Source organism: Protopterus annectens, chromosome 1.part0, assembly GCF_019279795.1.
Source record: "Protopterus annectens isolate FY-2018-M chromosome 1.part0, PAN1.0, whole genome shotgun sequence".
In the NCBI taxonomy this organism is placed as follows: Eukaryota; Metazoa; Chordata; order Ceratodontiformes; family Protopteridae; genus Protopterus; species Protopterus annectens.
The window spans coordinates 1958647895-1958670027 of record NC_056725.1 but is presented as its reverse complement, the minus strand read 5'-3'; the positions used below and the strand labels follow the sequence as shown (position 1 = coordinate 1958670027).

Sequence of the window (22133 nt, the reverse complement as noted above, 5' to 3'; positions counted from 1 at the left end):
AGCTTAAAATAAAAGGCTCATGCCATCCATGTGATAACATCAACTGCTTTGACATCAGAAGTGATTTGCAACTCTAGATTAGTTTCCTGTGTGCTCTGATGTGGGCATTACAGATCTCTGCTAAATTATATTCAGCATTCTCTATAACAAATCAAACCCAAGGTAAGATAAGAAGTAAAAAAGAAAATTATTTTATTAACTACTAGACTAAGTAACTGACTGATATGGAGTATAATTGTCATCCAGATGTAACTCACTACTCTACATTTATATGATTGCAAAACAAGAACAGTAGAAAGACATGCAACCAATATCTACAGAAAACCGCAATTTTCAGATTTATTAAATTAGTTCAGTTAGTCGAGGGATGTGTCTGTATGCTTTATCAAGTATTTTTAAAGCTGGAAGAAGAAAGGTTTAGAAACATTTTTATGCAAGACCATGTTAAGTCATTAAGTGTCTGAGATTCCACTGAGCTGATTCTGCTGTTCACCTTCTGAGAACATAAGTAACAATTGTTCTACATATGCTGAGAAGCAAGATTGCAGGGACTTACTTAACCAACCCATGACAGAAAAACCCTGAGGTGTACATTTGAAGTCATCCAAATGTACTTTCAAGAGAGATATTACTACATCATATAGAAACCCGCATTTAAATTCACATATGAATGTTTTCACAATTGAATGCAATAACTAATATGCATATAATCAAATCTATTAAGCATTGACAAACCCCCTAATTTATCATCACTATTTTGAGTTACTTGACAGATGCTCTTAAACCATTACAATTCATTTTATTTCAATAGTTTATTGCATGTTGTTGTAACACAGTAAAGCTATTTTTCATTTGCAGCAGTGCCAAAGTAATAGTCTAATTCTTGAGCAAATATTTTACTCTCACTTTCACAGAATCAGAAAGAGAAAATGAGAGGGAGAGAGAGAGAGAGAGAGACAGAGAGAAGTTCAAAAGCAGACTGACTTTTAACATCTCTGCATTTTTTAAATGGAAGCTCAGTCATGTGTCAGGCCTAGAACAGTCATATAACTGTTTAACCCCCCCATATTCCCTCTTGCTCAATGCATGAGTGCTTACCAAACAGTCTGCTTAGCTGAAATTCTAAAATTTGTGAATGTCTTACGGCCTAGTGTGAAGATATCGGCAAGTGCCAGCAGAGCCAGCTGGAGTTTTGTAAAGGATGATAAATCCTTTGAATATCAAACTGATTTATACAAGATGCCTGTGTTTCAACTGCACTAGAACTGTATGTCATTTCTATATCAAACTGATCTGTACACATGTATGTGCTGAAATTGTATTTATGAGTTTTGCTTGTGTTAAAATGTGTCAACCGTGCACCCTCCTGGAACAAAAAGAAATGCACATGTATTATTGTGACTGAATTAAATGTACCAACTAGCTTACTTTAAGAAAAATAAGGGACATGTAAATGAGCTGTTAAATCATTAAAACAGTATCCCTCAGTGCTGAACAGGACTGGAGACACAAAGTATAGGAAAAGGCCTTTGTTCATTAGCTCAGTAAAAACAGGGGAAGCCCCAGGCACTTCTATAAACATTTAGTTGCATATTGTAGCTATCTGTACTAAATTCCTGTCTCAGTCAGGTGACCAGTTGAGGTCATTCTGCCAGCCCTCTTGGAAATTATATTTTAGATATTACAAAGAGAAGTTTCAGAGTATTGAGTATTCTGTTTTGGGGAACCTGATTAGAAAGACCTTCACCCACAGCATCTTGTCTTGCGGTAAGTAACTTAACTAGGGAACAGTTATTCTTTTAGATTAGTCAGGAATATAGTGAAACTTAGTTTAGATATTGTTTTTCTTTAGTTGTCCGAGTCTTCCATCAATGTTTTCAATATTTTCTGTGATTTGAACTCTGTGGTTTACTCTAAATATATATTCAATATTTCATATTATTTTATTATTTATTATTAAATATATTACTTGTATTGTGGCTGGTCCTTGTAGAAAGTATCTATCCTTTGAAAGTACTTATATTTATTTGGTTACAGTGAGTGGGCCACTCCAGAAGGCCTAACTGTCTTGGTCAACCCTTATCATTTGTATTAATATTAGCTTCACTCAGCATAATTGGGTACCCTTTTAAGAGCCTTATAATAACTGACTGGTGACAGTGAATCTGCCTTATAGTCTGGGCAAGGTTGGTTGAATGGGTAATCTGTGCCAGCCTTTCCCAGGGGTGTGTGTGTGTGTGTGTGTGTGTGTGTGTGTGTGTGTGTGTGTGTGTGTGTGTGTGTGTGTGTGTGTGTGTGAAAATTAAATCTTAAACACCGTGTGTGTCAGCTACTTCAGGCAGGGACACAAAGCACTGGGTTCACAGAGTGGGTGCTGGAGGACTTGGCTTGGACACTTGGCTGAGGATGCAACCCTATAGCTGTACCAATGGGGAGTCTTATTTGGGACATGGAGGGAGAATGATATAGACACATCCAGACCCTGGGTTGAGTGTGTTCCCTGTGTGCTCTTAAGGAAAACTGTGCTTGATGCAGAGAGGTTTGCATCTGGAAATACTGATGTATCCATTTGTATTCCAAGTGCATGTCCCTCTCCAGTGTCAGTGATGAGGATTCAGGCTCCTTGATTACTGGTTCAGCATGGGGACATACATATTTGTGGCAGTTGTGAATATAAGGTGAAGGACCAGTTGAGAAGGCAAGAAATGTGGAAAAAACATAAATATAGTTGCAAGTATAGAAAACTTCTGGAAGACCTTCATGTTGATCAAAAACGAATGCAGGAATGGTTAAGGAGAGGCAAATTCAAACCAAGAAATGAAAGGTTAATATTGGCAGTCCAAGATAGTGGGCTATGTACATGCTGGTTTACAAAGTCCATTGGACATGTGGGAGAAACAGACAAATGCAGGTTTTGTAAAACCAAATTAGAGACAGTCACACACCTTGTTGCTGGTTGCGACACACTAATGGCAGAAGGACTGAATTCTGAAAGACATTGGATTCTACCCAGTTCGGCTTTGTTAAGGGCAGATCCTGCCTCCTAAACCTGGTCTATTTCTTTGAAACAGTCACCAAGGCCATTGACGAGGGGAAGGTAGTCCACACAGCCTACCTGGACCTCGCAAAAGCCTTTGATACAATACCCCACTCGGGCATTACAGATAAGCTCACCAGCTTAAACATAAACCCCTATGTCACTAGATGGGTTGCAAACTGGCTCAAGGACAGAACCCACATGGTTAGAATTGCTGAAGCCATGTCAGACTCCAAACCAGTTACAAGTGGCGTCCCACAAGGCTCAGTCCTGCAACCTCTCTTGTTCGGTATATATTTCTCGGAGGTACAGGCCAACACGGAAGGACTGTGGCTGACCAAGTTCGCAGATGACTGCAAACTGGGTGCCATAATCAACTCTCCAGCCAACACAAGCATCCTACAAAAGGGCCTCATAGAAACAGACAACTGGTGCCAGAGCCATGGCCTCAAGCTAAACGCCAAAAAGTGTATAGTCATCCCCTTTGGCAAAAACAAAGTGCCCACAAATTACCACATAGATGGTAATCCATTAAGTATGGAAGAAGTAATTAGGGACCTGGGGACCCAAGTTGATAGCAATCTGTCATTCAACAACCACGTGGCCAAAGTGGTTAGAAAATCATTTTGTATAGCCCACCTAATCATGAAGGGATTCACATCTAGATCAGGGGAGGTTATCGTGCCTCTTTACTCATCCCTCATCAGGCCCATAATTGAGTACAATGCCCCTTTTGGGATGTACCTTACCAGACACCTGCAGCAACTGGAAAGACCCCAAAAGTACCTCACCAAGAGGATCAAACAGCTCAAACAGATGCCATATGCTGCCCGGTTAAAGAAACTCCAGCTCTACTCAGTGGCATACCGCCTGCTCAGAGGCGATTTGTGCCTGACGTATAAAGCCATGTCCAACCTGGAATTAATGGACATGCTGCACCTCAGAAAATCCAAATCCCATCAAGCTACGCACTCGAGAGACTTGAATCTCAGCACTGAAATAAATAGGACATGCTGGAGGGACAGATTCATAACCCAGAGGCTCCCTTCACTCTGGAATAAAATCCCAGTCCAGGTTAGGCAGAGTCCCTCATTGACTCTCTTCAAGAGGAATCTTGATGAGTGGATGGGAGATCGTAGGTTTACTCCGGGTATCACTTCTGTGTCACTGTTAGACAGATGCACAGTATACTAACCTCGAAAAAGGGCATAGCAAAATTCATTTTAAAATGGGTGGCAAAAGCCAAACACACTCTGGCTAGGCTGGTAAATGCCCTAGGGCAGATAGCCTAGTATGAACCTATGAACCTATGAACCTATAATAATGTGGTGAGACTGTTGCACTGAGGATTGTGCAAACATTATGGTATCGAAGTGGCTGAAAAACACTGGAAACATGAGCCACAAAGCATCATAGAAAATGATGAAGTTTATATCCCATGGGATCACCCATTACCAACAGTTCAAAAGATAGATGCTAGAAAACTGGATGCAGTAGTCCAAGAAAAAAAGACAAAAGTAGCATTGATCATTGAAATCACCACACCCAGTGACTACAGTGTCTTGCATACAGAGAAACACAAAGTCATAAAATACCAGGATCTGCAGGCAGTAACGAGAGCAATGTGAAAGAAAGATACCCAGACAGTTTCAACAGTAGTAGGAGCAACGGGTCTTATAAAAAAGAATTTACAATCATATTTTAGATGTTACCAATCCATGTAACTCTGTACTAACTGCAGGAGTCATTACTGGGTACATTGTGAATGCTGCAAAGAGCTCTACTGGCTGACATCAAAGATTGAAACAAAACTAATTTCATGAACCTATGAACCTATAAACTTTAATCGTACTTTGACTTAGGAATGGGGTCCATTCCTGTCATGGTATTGGAAACCCGGAAGACTTGGAGAAATTTAAAAAAAAAAAGTGGCAGTGATGGCCATCACATATTGTAGCAGTGGTGGGCATCACACCTAGACTAGAAGACCAAGACTTGAGTCTTAAGTACCAGTATCAGCATGTGGATACATACTTGTAAATGTCAGAAGAGTTTAAAGTGCTGTCATGTTTGTGCTGTTTGTATTAGGTCTCAAACATTCTTAATAATTGAATACTGTAATCATCATCACTGTAAATTAACTTTTGATAAAGTAGCTTGGTGTTTTGTTACATTCCTCACACAATTGCTAGGACAATAAACTGTATTGTTACAAGAAAAAAAACACTCATATTAATTTAGATCATGTTCTAAACCAGGTTCCACAAAATCCCAGAGCTCAGGTTGCCTAATAGTTTCCTAAGGAAAAAAGTTTGCTACATTGTGTGTTTGCTGCCTATATTCGAAAGCTTCCATTTAAAAGAGTGGATAGAGCAGACAGTCCAATAGATTCTAAAGTCACAAACGATAACACTCCTTCAGAATATTGTCTGCATTTGTTCCATAACATGGAAATAGCAATGTGATTTAACATTACCTTGAGAAACAGCTAAATTGAAATGCTTCATCTGACATATGACATTGTTGTTTGCTCACAAGTGATCATTCAATTGCAGTCATGTTTGTGCAGAGTGCTTTGCAATATGTGTGCCATCTTGATGCAAACATTGTACCATGTCTATTATAAAGTCTTTTGAGAGTGTATCAGCAAAGATGACCACATCTTCAAGTAGATCTACCTTGGCAATGTCTCCATTTTGTGGAGCCACACATTTTTGACCTTTCCAAGCCGTTTTAGCTCTCTCATGACAAAATGGATTTTCCATGGTCTAATAAGTCAATCAAGATGCAGTATCAGAATAGCCTTTGATTGTATGATACACCTTGACCAGTTTTACAGCAGATATATTCTTTCATATCCTTAATTAAATAATAGTTACAAGCAACTGATCCTTAAATAGAAACTAAATATGATACCAAAGATCTACATATTTTTAATAGCAGCTGTAATTTTTCATATCAGATTGATGTTTAATTGAATTAAGATAATTTTGAGACAACTGTATTAACCGTGATCTGAAAAAAAATACATTGACATCTTCTTCATCATATTTTCTGACAAGGTTATAATACATTAAGCCTGTTTTCATAAAAGTCAGATTATTCAAGCTTCATCAGTCAAATGGTCATAAAACTAAGCAAATGTTTTATGTAGGGGAGAATTCTCATACCCCCATACATGTGACTTAAAGTTACCCTGTCTTACATAATAAAAACAATCTCCAAAGCTTTGTGGTAGTTTACAAGTGGGCCAGTTTCAAGCTTATTTGATAGATCAGATATGAATAATAAGATTTTAATGAAAACTGACCCAGTCAGTCCAAAATACCTTTGGCTAACACTCCTGACATTAGACATGTCAACAAACATTTAACTTTTGAAATAAAATTCTGATAGCTGATGCAAGTGCAGATAATGTTATAGCAATAGTTATGCCAAGTCATTTACCTACCACACTTACCCCAGTAGTAATTATGCAGTCTTGAGTTGTTTATTACCTCTCTGGCCACTATATTTTCTGCTCAAGAATACAATCGGAACCTTATGTTGTTATCCATTTTCTATTTCTAGCATAGCACACTACAGAAACTTGTTCATATTCAACTTCCTCTTACTGTTTGCTCATGCATGGACTTGTATTCGCTTTTGGAAATTGAATAACTGGTGATGTAATTCACAGGTATAATGAAGTTAAGAACATTCCAGATTAGGTATATTTTAAATTCCCTGTTGAACTTTTTATTGAAACAAAACATGGTTTATAGGTGATTTAAGGTATTGCTCCAAATAATTAATCTAATTATGGATATCCCCACTGTTAAGAAATGCCACACTCGGTACTCAATGCATAATATTTAAAACTTATTAAAATATTTTTGCAAACAGAAGACACAATGAGTCATTTTTCTCAAGAATCCCATATTATTTGGAATGCCATCACACAGCTGTCAAAATCAAATTTGCTCACAAAATGCAAGTGAGCATTTATATGCATGCACACAATGAATTAACAATCTTACTATCCATTACTAACACTAGCATATTTTATGATTTAGCCCACTTAGTTCATTTTTCCACAGTTAGGTTCATTCTGAGAGGGCATGGGACTAAGACATGTCAATCAGCATAGCATGACATGTTTAAAAACTGTAATCAGTGTTTCTACAGTTAATGCCTCTATAGAAAATAGGCTTGTAAAACAATGGACTAAGCATTCACGCTGGTTTGCATCTTAGTAATATCAGTAAACTTCTGTGGTGACTGACGGTTTGGAGGGCAAAATAGAGTTTCTAACATTAAATATTAAAGGAACAGTATAATGCAAAGTTAATAAACTTCCCCAGAATGCATAAGTTGACCTTTTAACATATTCAGTTCATTTTAGTAATAAAACATAAAAATGTATTATGAAATGTAAGTTTTTTCTTTGTTTGCAAAGTATAGAAGGCAACTGTATGCATCAAAACAAAAGTAAAATATAGCCCTTCTTACTGAGAGTTCTTAGCTTAACAGTATAATACCTGTAAATGTTTATAAAGTGAACTGCTGTACATAACATTTGTTAAATACTTTTCTGATATATGTCTGATTACTTAAAACAGTTTAAATTCACTGATCACAAAAGTTAGTTACTTGATTAAGCAACCACATCCCTGTCTTGTGCAGAGACCAGATGACTTAGTGTTTAAGGTCTTTGCCTCCCATGCACAAGGTGCAAGGTTCAATCCTGATCTCTGACCAATGCCTGTTTGGAGTTTTCATGTTCTCCCTGTGTCTCCATGGGGTTTCTCCTAGATCTGAAAAACATGCTGAATGTTTCCATCTCAAAGGGGCAAGAGTTGCCCAGCCCATGGGCATCTACTGTGGTACACAGTATCCTCAAGATAGGAGAATACAGATCACAGACTACGTGCTGTGGCAGGGCTAGCCACTCAGTGCCAAAAATGGGTATGGGTAGTTACTGTGAGTTGAGGACCCAGCCTACTCTGACCAATGTTGGCCAGTTTGGCCAGTGTGTGCCTGCCATAAAGTCCAGCAGCCCTGGGTCAATAAGCTACTGGCTGGCCTGTGGCTGGTTGCCCAGGGTTACCTAGGATGGCTCTATTGAGCGAAAGCTGGATGTAAAACCAACCAACCTGCCAAACATGAACTGAGAATTGCCACTGACAGAAGTGGATGACATAAGTGGATGACATGATACAGAGGAGGCAGGACCTATGTATCCAAGAGATGTCCAAGAGATGAGAGCAGTGCATTGGCTTTAGAGTCAGCATCTACTACTCAGGTGGAGAGCAGGCTAGAAATGGTGTAGGAATTTTGGTGAGAGAGGGGCTTCAGAAGGCAGTAAGGGATATCATCAGAATTAATGACAGATGCATATAGGGCAGTATTCATAATCTCAGCCTATGCCCCACAGCAGGGTTGTGATAGTGAGGAAAAGAGTGATTTGATAGTAGCCAACACATGGTTCAGAAAGAGAGACAGTCACAAGATCACATACAAGCATGCAACATGCAAGTAGACTTCCTCCTAGTAAAGGCACTGGGGTAGAATCCATGATTCCCCAGTGAAACAGTCGGTCCGCAGCATAAACCACTAGTTGCCACAATCAGCTGTAAGCAGTGGTCTGAGAAGGCTCTAAGTCAACAGGGACCAGGCTGAATACCTGGAAGTTGACTGGAGAGAAAGTACAACAATTCAATGAATTATTCAGGGCTCTAGCACCCCAAGAAGAGGAGGAAATAGGTGGAGTTGAAGAAAAGAAAACAACTAAGACTACAGAAAAAATATGTGGCTGAGCAAGGTATGGAAATAAGGTACATAAGGAAGCTGGTGGTGGAATACAGAAGTCCAGGACGTCATCGAAAGAAGGAGTGTAGGAAAAAGTGGGAGATAGACTGACCAGGCTAGGAAGGACTACATTGGCTAAATAGCAAAGAAACTGTACCAGCTTACTTAGTAAGCAGCACAAAGAATCTATAAAGACAGAAAGATAAAGAAGATAGTCAGATACCTTTCATAAGGGATGCCAGCAACAACCTGCTCACCAGCCCAGCGGACATCAAAGGTAAAAGAAGTAAGAACAGCACTAAGGAAAATGAAGTCAGGGAAAGCAGTGAGCTGAGATGAGGTCACAGCAGATATGATAAAGATGCTGGGTGTGATAGGGGAGAAATGGCTCCTGAGGGTACTCCTAGCAGTGTGGAGAGAAAAGAGTATCCCAGATGAGAATAAGCATACTCATACCAGTGTACAAGAACAAAGGGGACATGTACAGAGGCATCAAACTCCTATCACATTGCATGAAAGTTAGTTCTGGAGAGGGTGATTGATAAACGGATACACAGAGTAGTAACACAGAATAGTAGAATGTAAGATGAGAGATGAGCAGTTTGGATTCAGATCAGGATGCAGCACAATTGACCCGATGTTTGCATTGAGACAGATACTTAAGAAGAAGCTAGAGATGAGGGGAGAGAGAGTCCAACTGGGCATTCCTAGACTTGTAGAAAGCATATGATAAGGTCCCAAGAAAGCTGATCTGGGCAGTATTGCAGTGGTTTAAAGTCCCAGAAACAGCTATGCACACAGACCCAATGACTCAAGTACGAACAGTGTTCGGCCTCACAGAGGGGTTCCAAGTGGCAGTGGGTGTACATCAGGGTTCAGCTCTGAGCCCACTGCTGTTCATACTAGTGATGGACTACATTAGCAAACAAGTTGGAGGGGATGGATCAACAAAGCTGCTGTATGCAGACTTTGTGGCAGTGCAGGCAGATTCTGAGCTAGAACTTCAGCAAAGAATGGAATGCAAATCTGGAGGCACATGGGATGAAACTAAGCACAGATAAGATGGTGGCAATGGCAGCAAATTGGGGAAATCAGAAGAAGCTGAGAATAGAGATAGAAGAGAAGATACTGAAATAGGTAAACAACTTCAAGTATCTGGGAGGGGTAGTTGAGGGGTAGTTGAGGAGAAGGGTAGTCTGAATGAAGACGTCAAAGCTGGAATCAGAGGGGCTACAGCCAACTGGCATAGAGTATCATGTGTAGTCTATGACAGAAGAATGGCTAGGAAGCTGAAAAGTAAGCTGTACAAGACAGTGGTGTGACCAGTACTAATGTATGGTACAGAAACCTGGGCAGTAAAGGCAGAACAGTTGAAGAAGCTAGAGGTGATGGAAATGAAGTGCCTGAGAAGGGTGTTAGGATGCACACTGTGGGACAGATGAAGAAATGAGGACATAACAACAAAAGCCAAAGTAGCTCCAATTGCAGAAAAGATCAAAAAGAACAGATTATAGTGGTTTGGGCATGTGTAGAAAACCAGAAGACAATCTGGTGAGGAAGATTTGGGACAGACAGGAAGAAGATAACAGGAAATGAGGACATCCAGCAAAGAGGTGGATGGATTGTGTGAAAGAAGATCTGCGACAGTCAGGCATGAGTGTTGAAGAAAGCAGGAGTGTGGCACTGAATCGAGAGAGCTGGCGACAGTTAACATGATACCCCGACCCCATGTAGAAAAATAGGAAAAAGGGGGCTGATGATGATGATGATGATGCCTGTCTTGTAAATTATCACTAATGATTTATGGACTTTCTTCCTTAAGATTTTGTTATTCCATCTGAAGCTACTTCCCTTTTAAATGTTTACAATTACAGAGGTAGAAGCTAATGTTTATATTTTGCCATATTTTTACCTTTAAGACTGGCGGTCTGTCAAGTCTCCTGGCTGTTTCCCATCCATCACCCATATTCTTTGCTCGACCTATTCCTTCATTAAATGAACAAGAATGGTTCAAAAATGACATGAATGGAATTAGAAAACATGAAAAATATTAAATAACTACTGAAATTATTAGAATTAGAAATAGATAATATACTGATTTCATTTTGTTATAAATTAACTTTGTACGTCTTAGTATTATAAATTATTGTTTCAATACCTATTAGGTTTTGAGGCTGTCCGAAGTGAGCATCACTGTATCCTACACATACACCCCCATTCTGCATGGAAGCTAGGTCCACCAGTTCATTTAGAGATAATGATGACCAGTCTTTTTTTCCAACACCATAAACCTTCATTCTAGCAATGCCACCATCTGCAAAATAACAGTAAATGGTCACAGAAATAACTTCACAGCTACTAAATATAAATAATTATTTTAATTGATTAGCTTTTACCCATGTGCTAATATTGTGAAATATATTAGGATGAATGGCCTTCAGGCAGCATTGTATCCAATCAGTAGAGCCAGTCACTTGTTTAAAATGATTAGCATGTTTTCAGAGGTAGTAGCAGTTCCAGCATCATAATTTACCCTGCTTAGATTTAACAGGTTCATAGGTAAATACAAAGCTAGATTCCATTGCAGAAAATTTTAAGCCTAGCAAATTTCTCTTTCAAAGGCGAGAATAAAACCCTGTACCTTGTGTCTGTGAGTTAAAACATCAGCCAGTACACCACCCCCAATTACATTTGTTGTATTTATCTGATGGTATGCTTTGTGATTAGATAATTATGTTTTGGTACAATTTATAAAAATGTAAATATGAGTATAATGCAATTGTATTTATGTTTTGTAGAAGTCAAATATAAGTTTCTTGAAGAAAGTGCTTAATATTAAATTTTTGTGTTCCTGTGTTCAACAGTAGTCTGGGATTTTGTTTCTGATAGTTTCTTTGCCTGTATCCAGTGGCATTGAGGCATTTACAGTTATTATTATTATTTTATTTATGGGCGGCCACGGTGGTGCAGTGGTTAGCATTGCCGCCTCACAGCAAGAGGTTCTCCGGTTCGATCCCCGGCTGGGGTGCCTTCTGTGCGGAGTCTGCATGTCCTCCCTGTGGTAGCGTGGGTTTCCTCCGGGTGCTCCGGTTTCCTCCCACATCCCAAAGACATGCTGCAGGTGGATTGGACACTCTAAATTGGCCCTAGGTGTGCGTGTGAGTGTGCCTTCTGTGGAAGGTTGGGCGCCGGGCTGGCAACTCGACACCGTAAAACTCCACTGCCATTCAATGTGCGGACAAGGTGATCCGCTGTGGCGACCCCTGACTGGGAAAAAGCCGGAAGAAGAAGAAGATTATTATTTTATTTATCTTGGTTTATCAAAGTAGAGCACTAATCAGAAATGACTGATTACAGGCTCAGGCTGGGTTGTATAACACAGTAAGAACGAATACCGTGGCAAATGTAGACAGATATAAAGGTATAAGTATACACAGAAAGAATAACAGCATGTTGAAGAGTTGGCATTACATGCCTATATTAGATAGCTCATTTATTAAATATTTTACTTCCAGCTAGACCACTGACACTGTCATTGAACTGTTAATGCACAGTTCCTCAGTAAATGATGGAATTCATGACTGACTAAACAGTTACCTTACAGTTTCAGAATAAGGCTACTGATAATTAGACCAAATCTAAAGCAAAACTCGTACACATAAGTATGAGTTCCCCAGGATATGTCCTTGGGCCTAAGCTTTTCCTCATATTGTTTAATAACATGACTTCAGTAAATTAAAGATTGAAAGTAATCCTTAAATTTCAAAAGTGGCTATAAAATATGTGCTTTTAATGAAGATGAACTGACAGACAGTGAGAATTTAAATACACGGCTGCTTGTCTGAAGCCAGCATCTCATGTCAAGACATATACTAATATAGCCTGTAAAAGGCTACATCAGCAAGTCAGGCTATTCCAGCATATTTGCCAGCTCCTGAAGGAAATTACAGAGCCCTTTAGAAAATTGGCACTAGAGCACAATTCAGTCCTGACATATAGTACTATGGTATGCAATCCCACTAATAACCAAAGTGCAGTTTCCCATATACCTGCCTTTAACCTGATAATGTGAACATAAGCAACCTGCCTGCAGCTAGGAAATATTTCTAATAAGTTTTTTGTTTTGCTTACCATGACGTGCTGAGAACTCTCATGCTGCAGTCATGGTTGCTTCAGCATACTGGCTCAATAGTCCAGATGCTTGTGTTTTCCTGTTCACTCCTTAAGACAGTAAATTTTGCATGTTCATTTACTAGAGAGTGTTGTATGATCTGGGGTTTGTGCATCTTTGAGAAAGAACAAAACAGCTATTATGTGGCCTAGCAGTGATCATTCTTCTCCAAGGTACAGCAAGCTTGGGGAAAGAATAATAAAATAATGGGGTGTGGGAGTGTAGGGGACTTTAACCACAGCAAAAACTCTTTACTTGTTGTTGTCACAGTGCTTATAGACTGGAAAGCATGAGTGCAGCCATTATACGAATGCGTGTAATCGAAGTGATATGTACAAGCTGTTGTGACTAGGCTGGGATGTGGGCTTTATTTATTTATCGATTTATTTGTTGCTTGTTTGTTTATCCAGGTATGTGGGATGTCCTTTTAATCTTTTTCTTCCATGAATTGTGCTTTTATAGACACATAGAAGAGGTAAGTACATGCAAATATACTCTGAAGTGAGTGTAAGCAGTAGTTCACTTTTGTGTACTGTGTATGTGTGTGTGTGTGTGTGTGTGTGTGTGTGTGTGTGTGCGTGCGTGCGTGCGTGCGTGTGTGTGTGTGTGTGTGTGTGTGCTGAAACAGTAGGCCTAGGGTGTCATTTTACTTACATCCAGACCTGTTCATAGAGTTGTTGCAATGTATCATTGTTGCAGCTAAATGCCATTAACTAAGTGCCCCTTTGTGAGACAGGTCGAGATAGTGTGGTACACAGGCCTGTTGCAATGTAAAAGCATTGTAGCTACAGGTCAGTCTGTGTTTACCACTCCTAAAAGTTTGCAGTGTGAACTAAAAGGTTGCTTAGGAGGGGTGGCAGTGACAGGGTGGTACTTAGACTGGATGTGTCTGGGGGGCTCCCAACTTTGCATTTGCTGTGGCCCCAAAATGCTAATACCGGCCCTGCTCCTGATGGATATGAAGCTAGTAACAGCTCTTGATGAATATGAAGCTCCTAACAGCTTCTAACAGATACAAAGCTAGTAACCCAGAACTATTTTGCACATGCTTACAGGGTGGGGGGTGGGGAGTGGCTTCAGAATGCTTCCCTAGATCTAGTAGATGGATCAGGACAACTCAACCTGATAGCAGAGGAAAATACACGCTGCCCATCTTGTTTAAAATGCGTTATAGGGTAAATGAAGAACTTTTACTCACAAAAGATAATCATTAGCAACAGGGTTAAGGAAGTAAATCAGACTTGTTGATTCAGATATCACATATTTTTATAACCTCTCTACATTAATGTGTATGTTCATAACCTCACAAAAGACAGTCATTTTGCAGTTGTTAAGTTCCCTGTGCTAAATCATTTAATTATACAGGAATTAATGTATGATTCTATGTATAAGTGCTGTCAGCCTCCATCAAAAGTCTGACATTCCAGTCATATAACTGCTCTTATTAGATCTTTTTGATCACTGGATATTAGCAGTTTGCTGAACTAGAGCTAATTAGTTAAAATTATTACTGTAATAGTTATGCTCTGATGACAGACTCTATAATGTGTTTTGCATATATAAGGGTTCATTTTATTTATTTAATCTAAACTGCTGAATTACATTGCATTGTTCTATTTGAGATGTGTAAAGTGAGCAAGTTAAAAAACAGACAAGTCCATTCTTTTCACAAGACTTTGTTGTGGTACCTGGATAATCCCAAAAAGAGGATGAAACATGTATGTTACTGCTGCCTTGGACTTTGCAGATTGCAATTAGAGACTATCTGGTACCATATAAAATTGATTATTATACAATTCTTCCTCTAAAACGTGCACGCTGATTGGCCAGCCCAACCAGCGTGCCCGTTGTAAATCCCTCAATATACTAACGGAAAAAGGTCTGGTCGCCTGGACTTTTTCCGTTAGTATAAACTAATCTCGCTATGTTAAAAGAGTTTAACATAGCGACACAGGTTTAAAAAAAGCAACACAGATCTCCGTTGCTTTTTTTAAAGCTGGCTCGCTATGTTAAACTCCTTTAACATAGCGACACAGTGTGTAAAAAGCAACAGAGATCTTGCGATCTCCGTTGCTTTTTTTTTTTAAACCTGTCTCGCTATATTAAATGGGTTCAACATAGCGAGACAGCTTTAAAATAAGTAACGGAGATCTCTGTTGCTTATTTTAAAGCTGTCTCGCTATGTTAAACCCATTTAACATAGCGAAACAGTAAAAAGCAACGGAGATCTTGCGTTCTCCGTTGCTTTTGCCCACAGCTCTGATGTACTGCGTAGGCATGTGCAGTACATCAGAACTGCCGCTGAATACCAGACAGCTGCGTAAGGGCAGCAAAGAGGCATTATACAATGCCATTATTTAAGAAAAGTAATTATTTCTTTTCTTAAATAATGTCATTATAATAACAATAACCACTTCTGGGTGTGGGTAATGCGGATTTAACCACGGTTGTCTTTGTTTGGTCCTCGGGCTTCGGGACCAAACCACGCCAACCGTGGTTAAATCCCGCATTACCCACACCCAGGCGTGGGTTATTGCTATAATGTAGAACTAGTCAGACATTGCATTGAGTGAGCTTTGTTTACATTTCAATGAGGTATGAACATTGACTCTAGGTGATTTGGTCACTGTTGATGTGACAACATGACCCCAGTTACACAATAAGGAAAAAAAGAGTTGATGCCTTTGCATTGTGGGTTATGTGTAGCTGTGTTGTTCTTCGAAATTTAACTTTAAGACCAATGTGCTTTGTGGTTCCCTCAAAGCTTCAACCGCTGTCTTTTTACTTGTTTTCATGCTTTGAAGTTTACTTTTAACTGTTAGCTAATTAACCATGAGGCTATTAGTTATCATGTGCTATATTTTCACTCAGCTATGGTCCATGTATGATCCCAAAGGAAAGTAAATGTTAACATGACTGTTGTCTTACCCTGTGCAAATTACATGATAAGATTCTTTAATACCAGTATTAATTAAAGCTGGTCTTATATGTAAAGCCATGGAAAGATTAATCATGGAGATGATCAACAGAAATATAATAAACCTCCAGACACTGGATCCAACCCAATTTGGTTTTGTCAAGGGCAGATTATGCATACTCAACCGACAGGACTTCTTCGAGAAGGTAACCAAAGTACTGGATGAGGGGAAAAATGGTTCACACTGCCTACCTTGGCCTGGCGAAGGCATATGACACAATACCCCACATGGGCATTGCTGCGAAACTCAAGAGGTTAGGTACAACTGTGTATGTCACCCGGGAGATAGCCAACTGGCTCACAGACAGGACCCAGGAAGTTAGAATTGGGGTGTCGTTTTCACCTCTACAAAGAGGGCTGTCACAAGTGGAGGCCTTCAGGGATCAGTCCTTGGACCGCTCCTTTTTTGCATTTACTTCTTAGAAGTCAAGGCCAATGTCACTGGTTTCTGGCTGACTAAATCTGCAGATGATTGCATATTAGGAGCTGTCATTGAATCCCATATTGACACAAATGTCCTCCAGGAGGGGCTGACACAGACAAACAAATGGTGTCAGAGTCATGGGCTAAAACAAAATGCCAAGAAAGGCATAATGGTATCCCTTGGGAAGTCATCCATCCCTGGTAACTATCATATTGACAACACACCCCTTAGAGGTGACCTAGTAGTCAGAGACTTAGGAACACACATAGATAGTAATCTAGCCTTTGACCATCATGTGTCTACAGTAGTGAGGGAATCATTCTATGTTGTGCAACTTATAAACAAAGGTATGGCATCTAAGTCCAGGGAAGTCATTGTTCCACTGTATTCGACATTCATCAGACCTATCATTGAATACAATGTCCCTTTGGTATGTACCTAACCAGGCATATCCAACAATTGGAAAGCCCACAGAGGTTCCTTACTGAAAGAATACAGGGTGTAAGTAAATGTCATATGCAGACTGCCTCTAAGCCCTATCCCTGTATTCTGTCTCCTACAGGCTTTTGAGGGGAGATCTATGCCTGGCATACAGGGCATTGTCAGACCCCACTCTGATGGACCTCCTCCATATCCACAAAATAAACAGCACCAGAATTACCCATGCTAAACACTTAAACCTTGCCTGTGATATAAATAGGACATGCTGTAGAGACAGGTATGTATCCCAGAGACTACTCCCATCTATGGAACAGGCTCCCCATCCATGTGAAGCAGAGTTCCTCCCTAAGCCAATTCAAGTGCAATGTGGACAATTGGATGGGAACCAGAAATTCATCCCTGATTTTGCACCTGTGTCTCTAATGGATGCAGGCAACCTGTAAATAGTTCATCTCCCAGGTCCCTGCTTACACTTATCAAGGGTATCAGAACTTGTCAGAGATTTGGGATGCATGGCTAGGCTTAGGCCTTTGTGGTCAATAGCCTAGTAAACACCTATGAACCCTTTATTATTTTGTAGAAACCTGAATTCATTTTTTACAATCTTCTGACTTTCTGTTCTTTAAAAATTGGATGTGCGGCCAGTCCCTTATGTGATTTTGCTCAAAGTTATTATACTAGTGTCTTTTTTCTAATTGTCTTTCCCCATGAAGCTACCAAGAAACTGCTGCTCCATAAGTATAGGTTGATTCTTTAGTAGATCATGACTCAGCTATAGTTGACTGATCATCCCAAAGAAGATTAGAACATGTGTATATGTCTGGTATCTTGGGGTCATTGATTGACAGAAAATGTAGTTTAGTTTAAAGTAGAATGAGTTGAATTACCATCTTATTTAATACAGGCCTACACAATTTTCCCATGATGCTTTTCACTGCATGAGATGATTAGCTATGCTGACTGCTATATTCTTAACCGCTACCAGTAACTGCTAGTAGCCACACCATCCCTTAAATTCCTCAACATTTTGTTAGGCTCACCCCTAAACATACAACTTCACATCCAGAAAACTAGAACAGAAATCCAGCAAACTCTGTCAGGCATATAAAAAATCTCTTATTTCCTATTCCCATCAGGCAGATAAGCCATTATTGGAAAAACATTTTCATAGCCGGTCTAAACTATGGCCTCCCAATTATAACTGCTGAATCAAAAAAATAACTTTTCTGCATTTCAAACAAACTCCATTGAGATTTGCTACTTCTCCCTGGCATCAAAAACTGAACACCACTGCTCTGTGCTATAAAAGCAAGTGATTTGGTTCCAAGATGGCAGCAACAGTGTAAGCAGATAAAAAAAAGCTCTGAGCAGTGACCAGTATAAATTAGCAAAAGCCTACAAACTACTGTAAATTGTTTACTGAAACTGGTAGCTGATGGTCCATGATGTCTAGTACATTAACAAGAAAAAGAAAAAGTGAATAAAAAGGGAGAATAACTGAAAACTAAGAGGAAAACTGATAGCAATGTGATGGAGCAGAGATGAAAAAAAGCAGATGGTAATAGCCAAAACTGCTCTTAGTTTGATGAAACTCTTTATATTATGACAAATAACATGCATTCATGATAATGGCTGGGATTCATGAAGGTAATGTGATGTATACACATCTGTGTACATATTGCAGTACCTTTATGTAATTCAGCATCCATCCTAACATGCTGTAGCAGGGTGTTCTATCAGTAAGACATACAGCCTGCATATGGGCTGGACTCAAAGCCATGCTGAATGCTAATTAGGCTTTCCAGGGGAGAGTCATATGTTAATTAGCCAGGCAATCAGTACCCTGGAACTGCCTCAAGGAATTCATCTACAAACAAAGACATTCAAGAAATGGTTTGGCTATGTAGATCAGCATAGTCATATTCACCATACTGCAATCTTGAGCATGACCAGTAAGCCACATTTGTCTACCTACCATGACTATGGTACAGGTATGGGGGTGGGGGAGGGATTACTCTAATTGGAAGTGCTGTAATAGCACCAACAAAATTAGGACTTGCAGATCATCAATGATCTGCACAGTACAGTAGTAACTGTGCTACAGAGCCATGTAAAATAGCCAATAATGAGGTGTTATCTTGTCTTGGATAACATGTTTCTAAATTGCAAATTGGCATGTCATGAGAGCAAGGCCTTTTCAGCATGAGCCATATGACTCATGCTAGGCCCTTTAATAACTCCCAGGTATAGAGTTAATAATATACAACATATCTGGGAAATAATAATAAGAAATAATCTATCTTCATATTAAAACACGCTATTCCATCTGGTTGTTATTTTAATAATTGCTTTCATAATCATATTACAATTATATTTTACAATCATATCTAGAATGAATACTTGTTTTCACAGAGCCCAGACTGCAATTCTTTAAATCATTTCCTGCTAGCTTTTGGTTAATGGGAATTCTGTTTTTTTCAGTGTTAAATTTCATTTTAGATATCTTTTGAAAATATTTGTTTCATGTACTTCTTTCATGGTGTTATTAACATCTCTCACTGTCAAAACAATATCATTCACTAATAACATTTTAGAAGAGTAAGTATCATGATTATTAAAACCCTCAATATGTTTGTTATTTCTTATAACATTTGGAAAGGGCTCTATCACATGTGCAAATGAAAGAGGATAATGAAGACATCCTGCTTAGTTCTTTTATTGAATTTATAACAATCTGAAACATATAGTCCATACGCTCTTAATCAATGAGAAAAATTCCTCAGGAAATCCATATAATTCTGCTGATCTTAAAATATATGACCAATATACTGAATCAAAATCCTTTTTTTTTATGTCTAGGATAATTGTTGTTAATTTTCATTTATTTTTGAACAAACATTATCATGGTTATAATTGTTTTAGTATTATCTTGAGTTTGTCTGTAAGAAAATTAGACATATCTTTTAGTCTATTAGGTGTAATAAAATCAAATACAATATACTCAATAGTTAATGAAATAATCACTATAGGCGTGAATACAACAAATAACAAGTCCAAAAACAGATAAACACGCCAAAAATAATGGACTCCACTGACACAAGATCGCACCGCTTTCATCCACAGGAATGTGGACTTTATTCTGATGAAGTCCACATTCCTGTGGATGAAAGTGCTTAATCAATTGTGTGTTGGAATAAAGAAGTTATAATCTTCAGTGAGGGTGTGATCTTTTGTCAGTGGAGTCCGTTATTTTTTGGCGTGTATTATCTGTTTTTGGACTTGTTATACTCAATAGTAAGTCTATATGAACAAAGGATTCTTACCAGGTTTTAGAACTGGAAAGTTTCGTGAATAATTCCACAAAGGTGGAATATTTTTGCCCTTTTGTACAGCTAAAAATAACTTTTTCAATAGTAAAATTATATTTGGAGGTAGCAGTTTATAAATTTCTGAAATCAATCCATACAAACCAGCAGCTTTATTATTTTAAGATCCTTCAACTGCTTTGTGATTTCATTTGTTGAAATGTCATTTTTAATATTATTTTCTATATTATCAAGTAGAAATGTATTTACATTTTCATCATTCTCTTGTTTTAATTTACTTAGTTCTTCAGCATGCTTGTTGAAAATTAAGGATATTTCTTCTAATTCTGAAGTGTTTTTTCATGTAACTGGGTTTAAAATGTATTAGACTTGGTTTGTTTTATTCATTAATTTAGATCTGTTAGCTAATCTATGTAGCTCTCTTGGTGTGGATGCATATGGATGCATTTTAACTCTTTATAGGAGTGGGTCAGTTTTATGTACCAGAACCTCCTAGTATTATTTAGTAGTCTCTTTGGCTTCCTCAATTTATTTATTTAGTTATTTATCTATTTATTTCACTTTGATGACCGGGGAGGTCCACTGGGCTCAGAAGCCCATTTTCAGTGGAGGCCTGGGGAGAAAAGCTCCACATTACATAGTAAACATTAAGATACAACAGAGTAATATTAAGATTCAAAGATACAGTTACATTATAAATCAGAGACATGATGTGGTACATTGGTTATATAGCATGTGAGTCATGTGATGACATGAGTGTTTCAGTGGTTACATAGTATCTGAGTCTTGTGATGGCAGTACAAGTACAAATGTTAGGAAGGGGAGAAAAGGGAAAGCAGACTATTTACAATACTTTCTTTATACCTTTTTTGGACCTGTATGTTTTATTGTTTTAATTTCTCTTGTAATAATTTGATATATGTATCCCATTACTTAATTTTTACCAGACCCAGTTTTAATTTTGTCATGCAAATAAAATTTTAAATGCTCCCATAATATCCTTTGATCAACCAGATTGGTATTATTTAAGATAATGTATTCATTGATCTCCATAAGGAAATGTTTGGTTTTAAATTGGATTGTTTTATTATTAAATAAGCAAGTATTCTAGATATCAGATAGACTTCCTTGGGACCATTTCAGCAACTCAAAAGAAAATGAATTTATTTGTGTGATCAACATTTACTGGTACTGCTGTTGTATTCTTCTAGCACTGAAAAGACAAATTGGGAAGTTTCTGCTACTGGATACAGGACACTGTGTTATGTGAGGAGGAGAGTGAGCAGAAGACCTTTTCTCTGGATCAATATGTGAGGTTATATCTCCGAACTGAAGTCAATGACCATTTTTACTCTATTTAATATAAATAATGCATACTTCACTGTTATTTTTTTCCTGTATCCTGAAGCATATTAATAGAAACTTATGTCTGTGAATCTTGTTTAATAAATCCTTTATTTATAGGTTCATAGGTTCACAGGTAGGTACTAGTCTATCTGACTGAAGGTATTTATAAGCCTAGCTGGAATTTTGTTGGGTTACACCACCGTCTTAGATGAGATATTTGTTTTAGTTAATAAGTTCACAAATGCAAGTTTTACTCAGTATTTATTTTGAACAAGAAAACAATTAATTTCAGGTTTTAGTAATAGAACAAATGTGGAAGGTTTTATTTATTATTAATGGTCTGTTTTGGGGTATGTGACACACATAATAATTGTTATAATTGTTCATTTATTCTTATAATTTATATAAAGCTAAAATAGTAAAATTATTCACTTTACAACTGATTATATGGAACTTTCTTTAATAATCAGCATGAAACAAAATCTTCAAGAACTTTAAGAATTTTGAAATAAGAAGAATTCAGAATATGAAAAGCTCCAACTACATATCTTATTTATGTAAGTTAATTAAATATTATTAAATTTCAAAAGCGTTCAACTTAATTTTGAAAGGAGTACTAA

The 22133-nt window shown here is 38.2% G+C and overlaps 1 protein-coding gene across 3 annotated transcripts in view; it reads right to left on the bottom strand.

The window, feature by feature from the left end:
• The window catches only part of ALLC (allantoicase), a 420793-nt gene that overhangs the window by 178197 nt on the left and 220463 nt on the right, over positions 1-22133 (bottom strand). For all 3 annotated transcript variants that reach the window (XM_044070482.1, XM_044070490.1, XM_044070498.1), the window contains 2 exons: positions 10986-11141; positions 10740-10813 (listed from right to left, as the gene is read on the bottom strand). In XM_044070482.1, coding sequence (XP_043926417.1) covers positions 10740-10813; positions 10986-11141 — 230 coding nt within the window. The remainder of the gene's footprint in view (positions 1-10739; positions 10814-10985; positions 11142-22133) is intronic.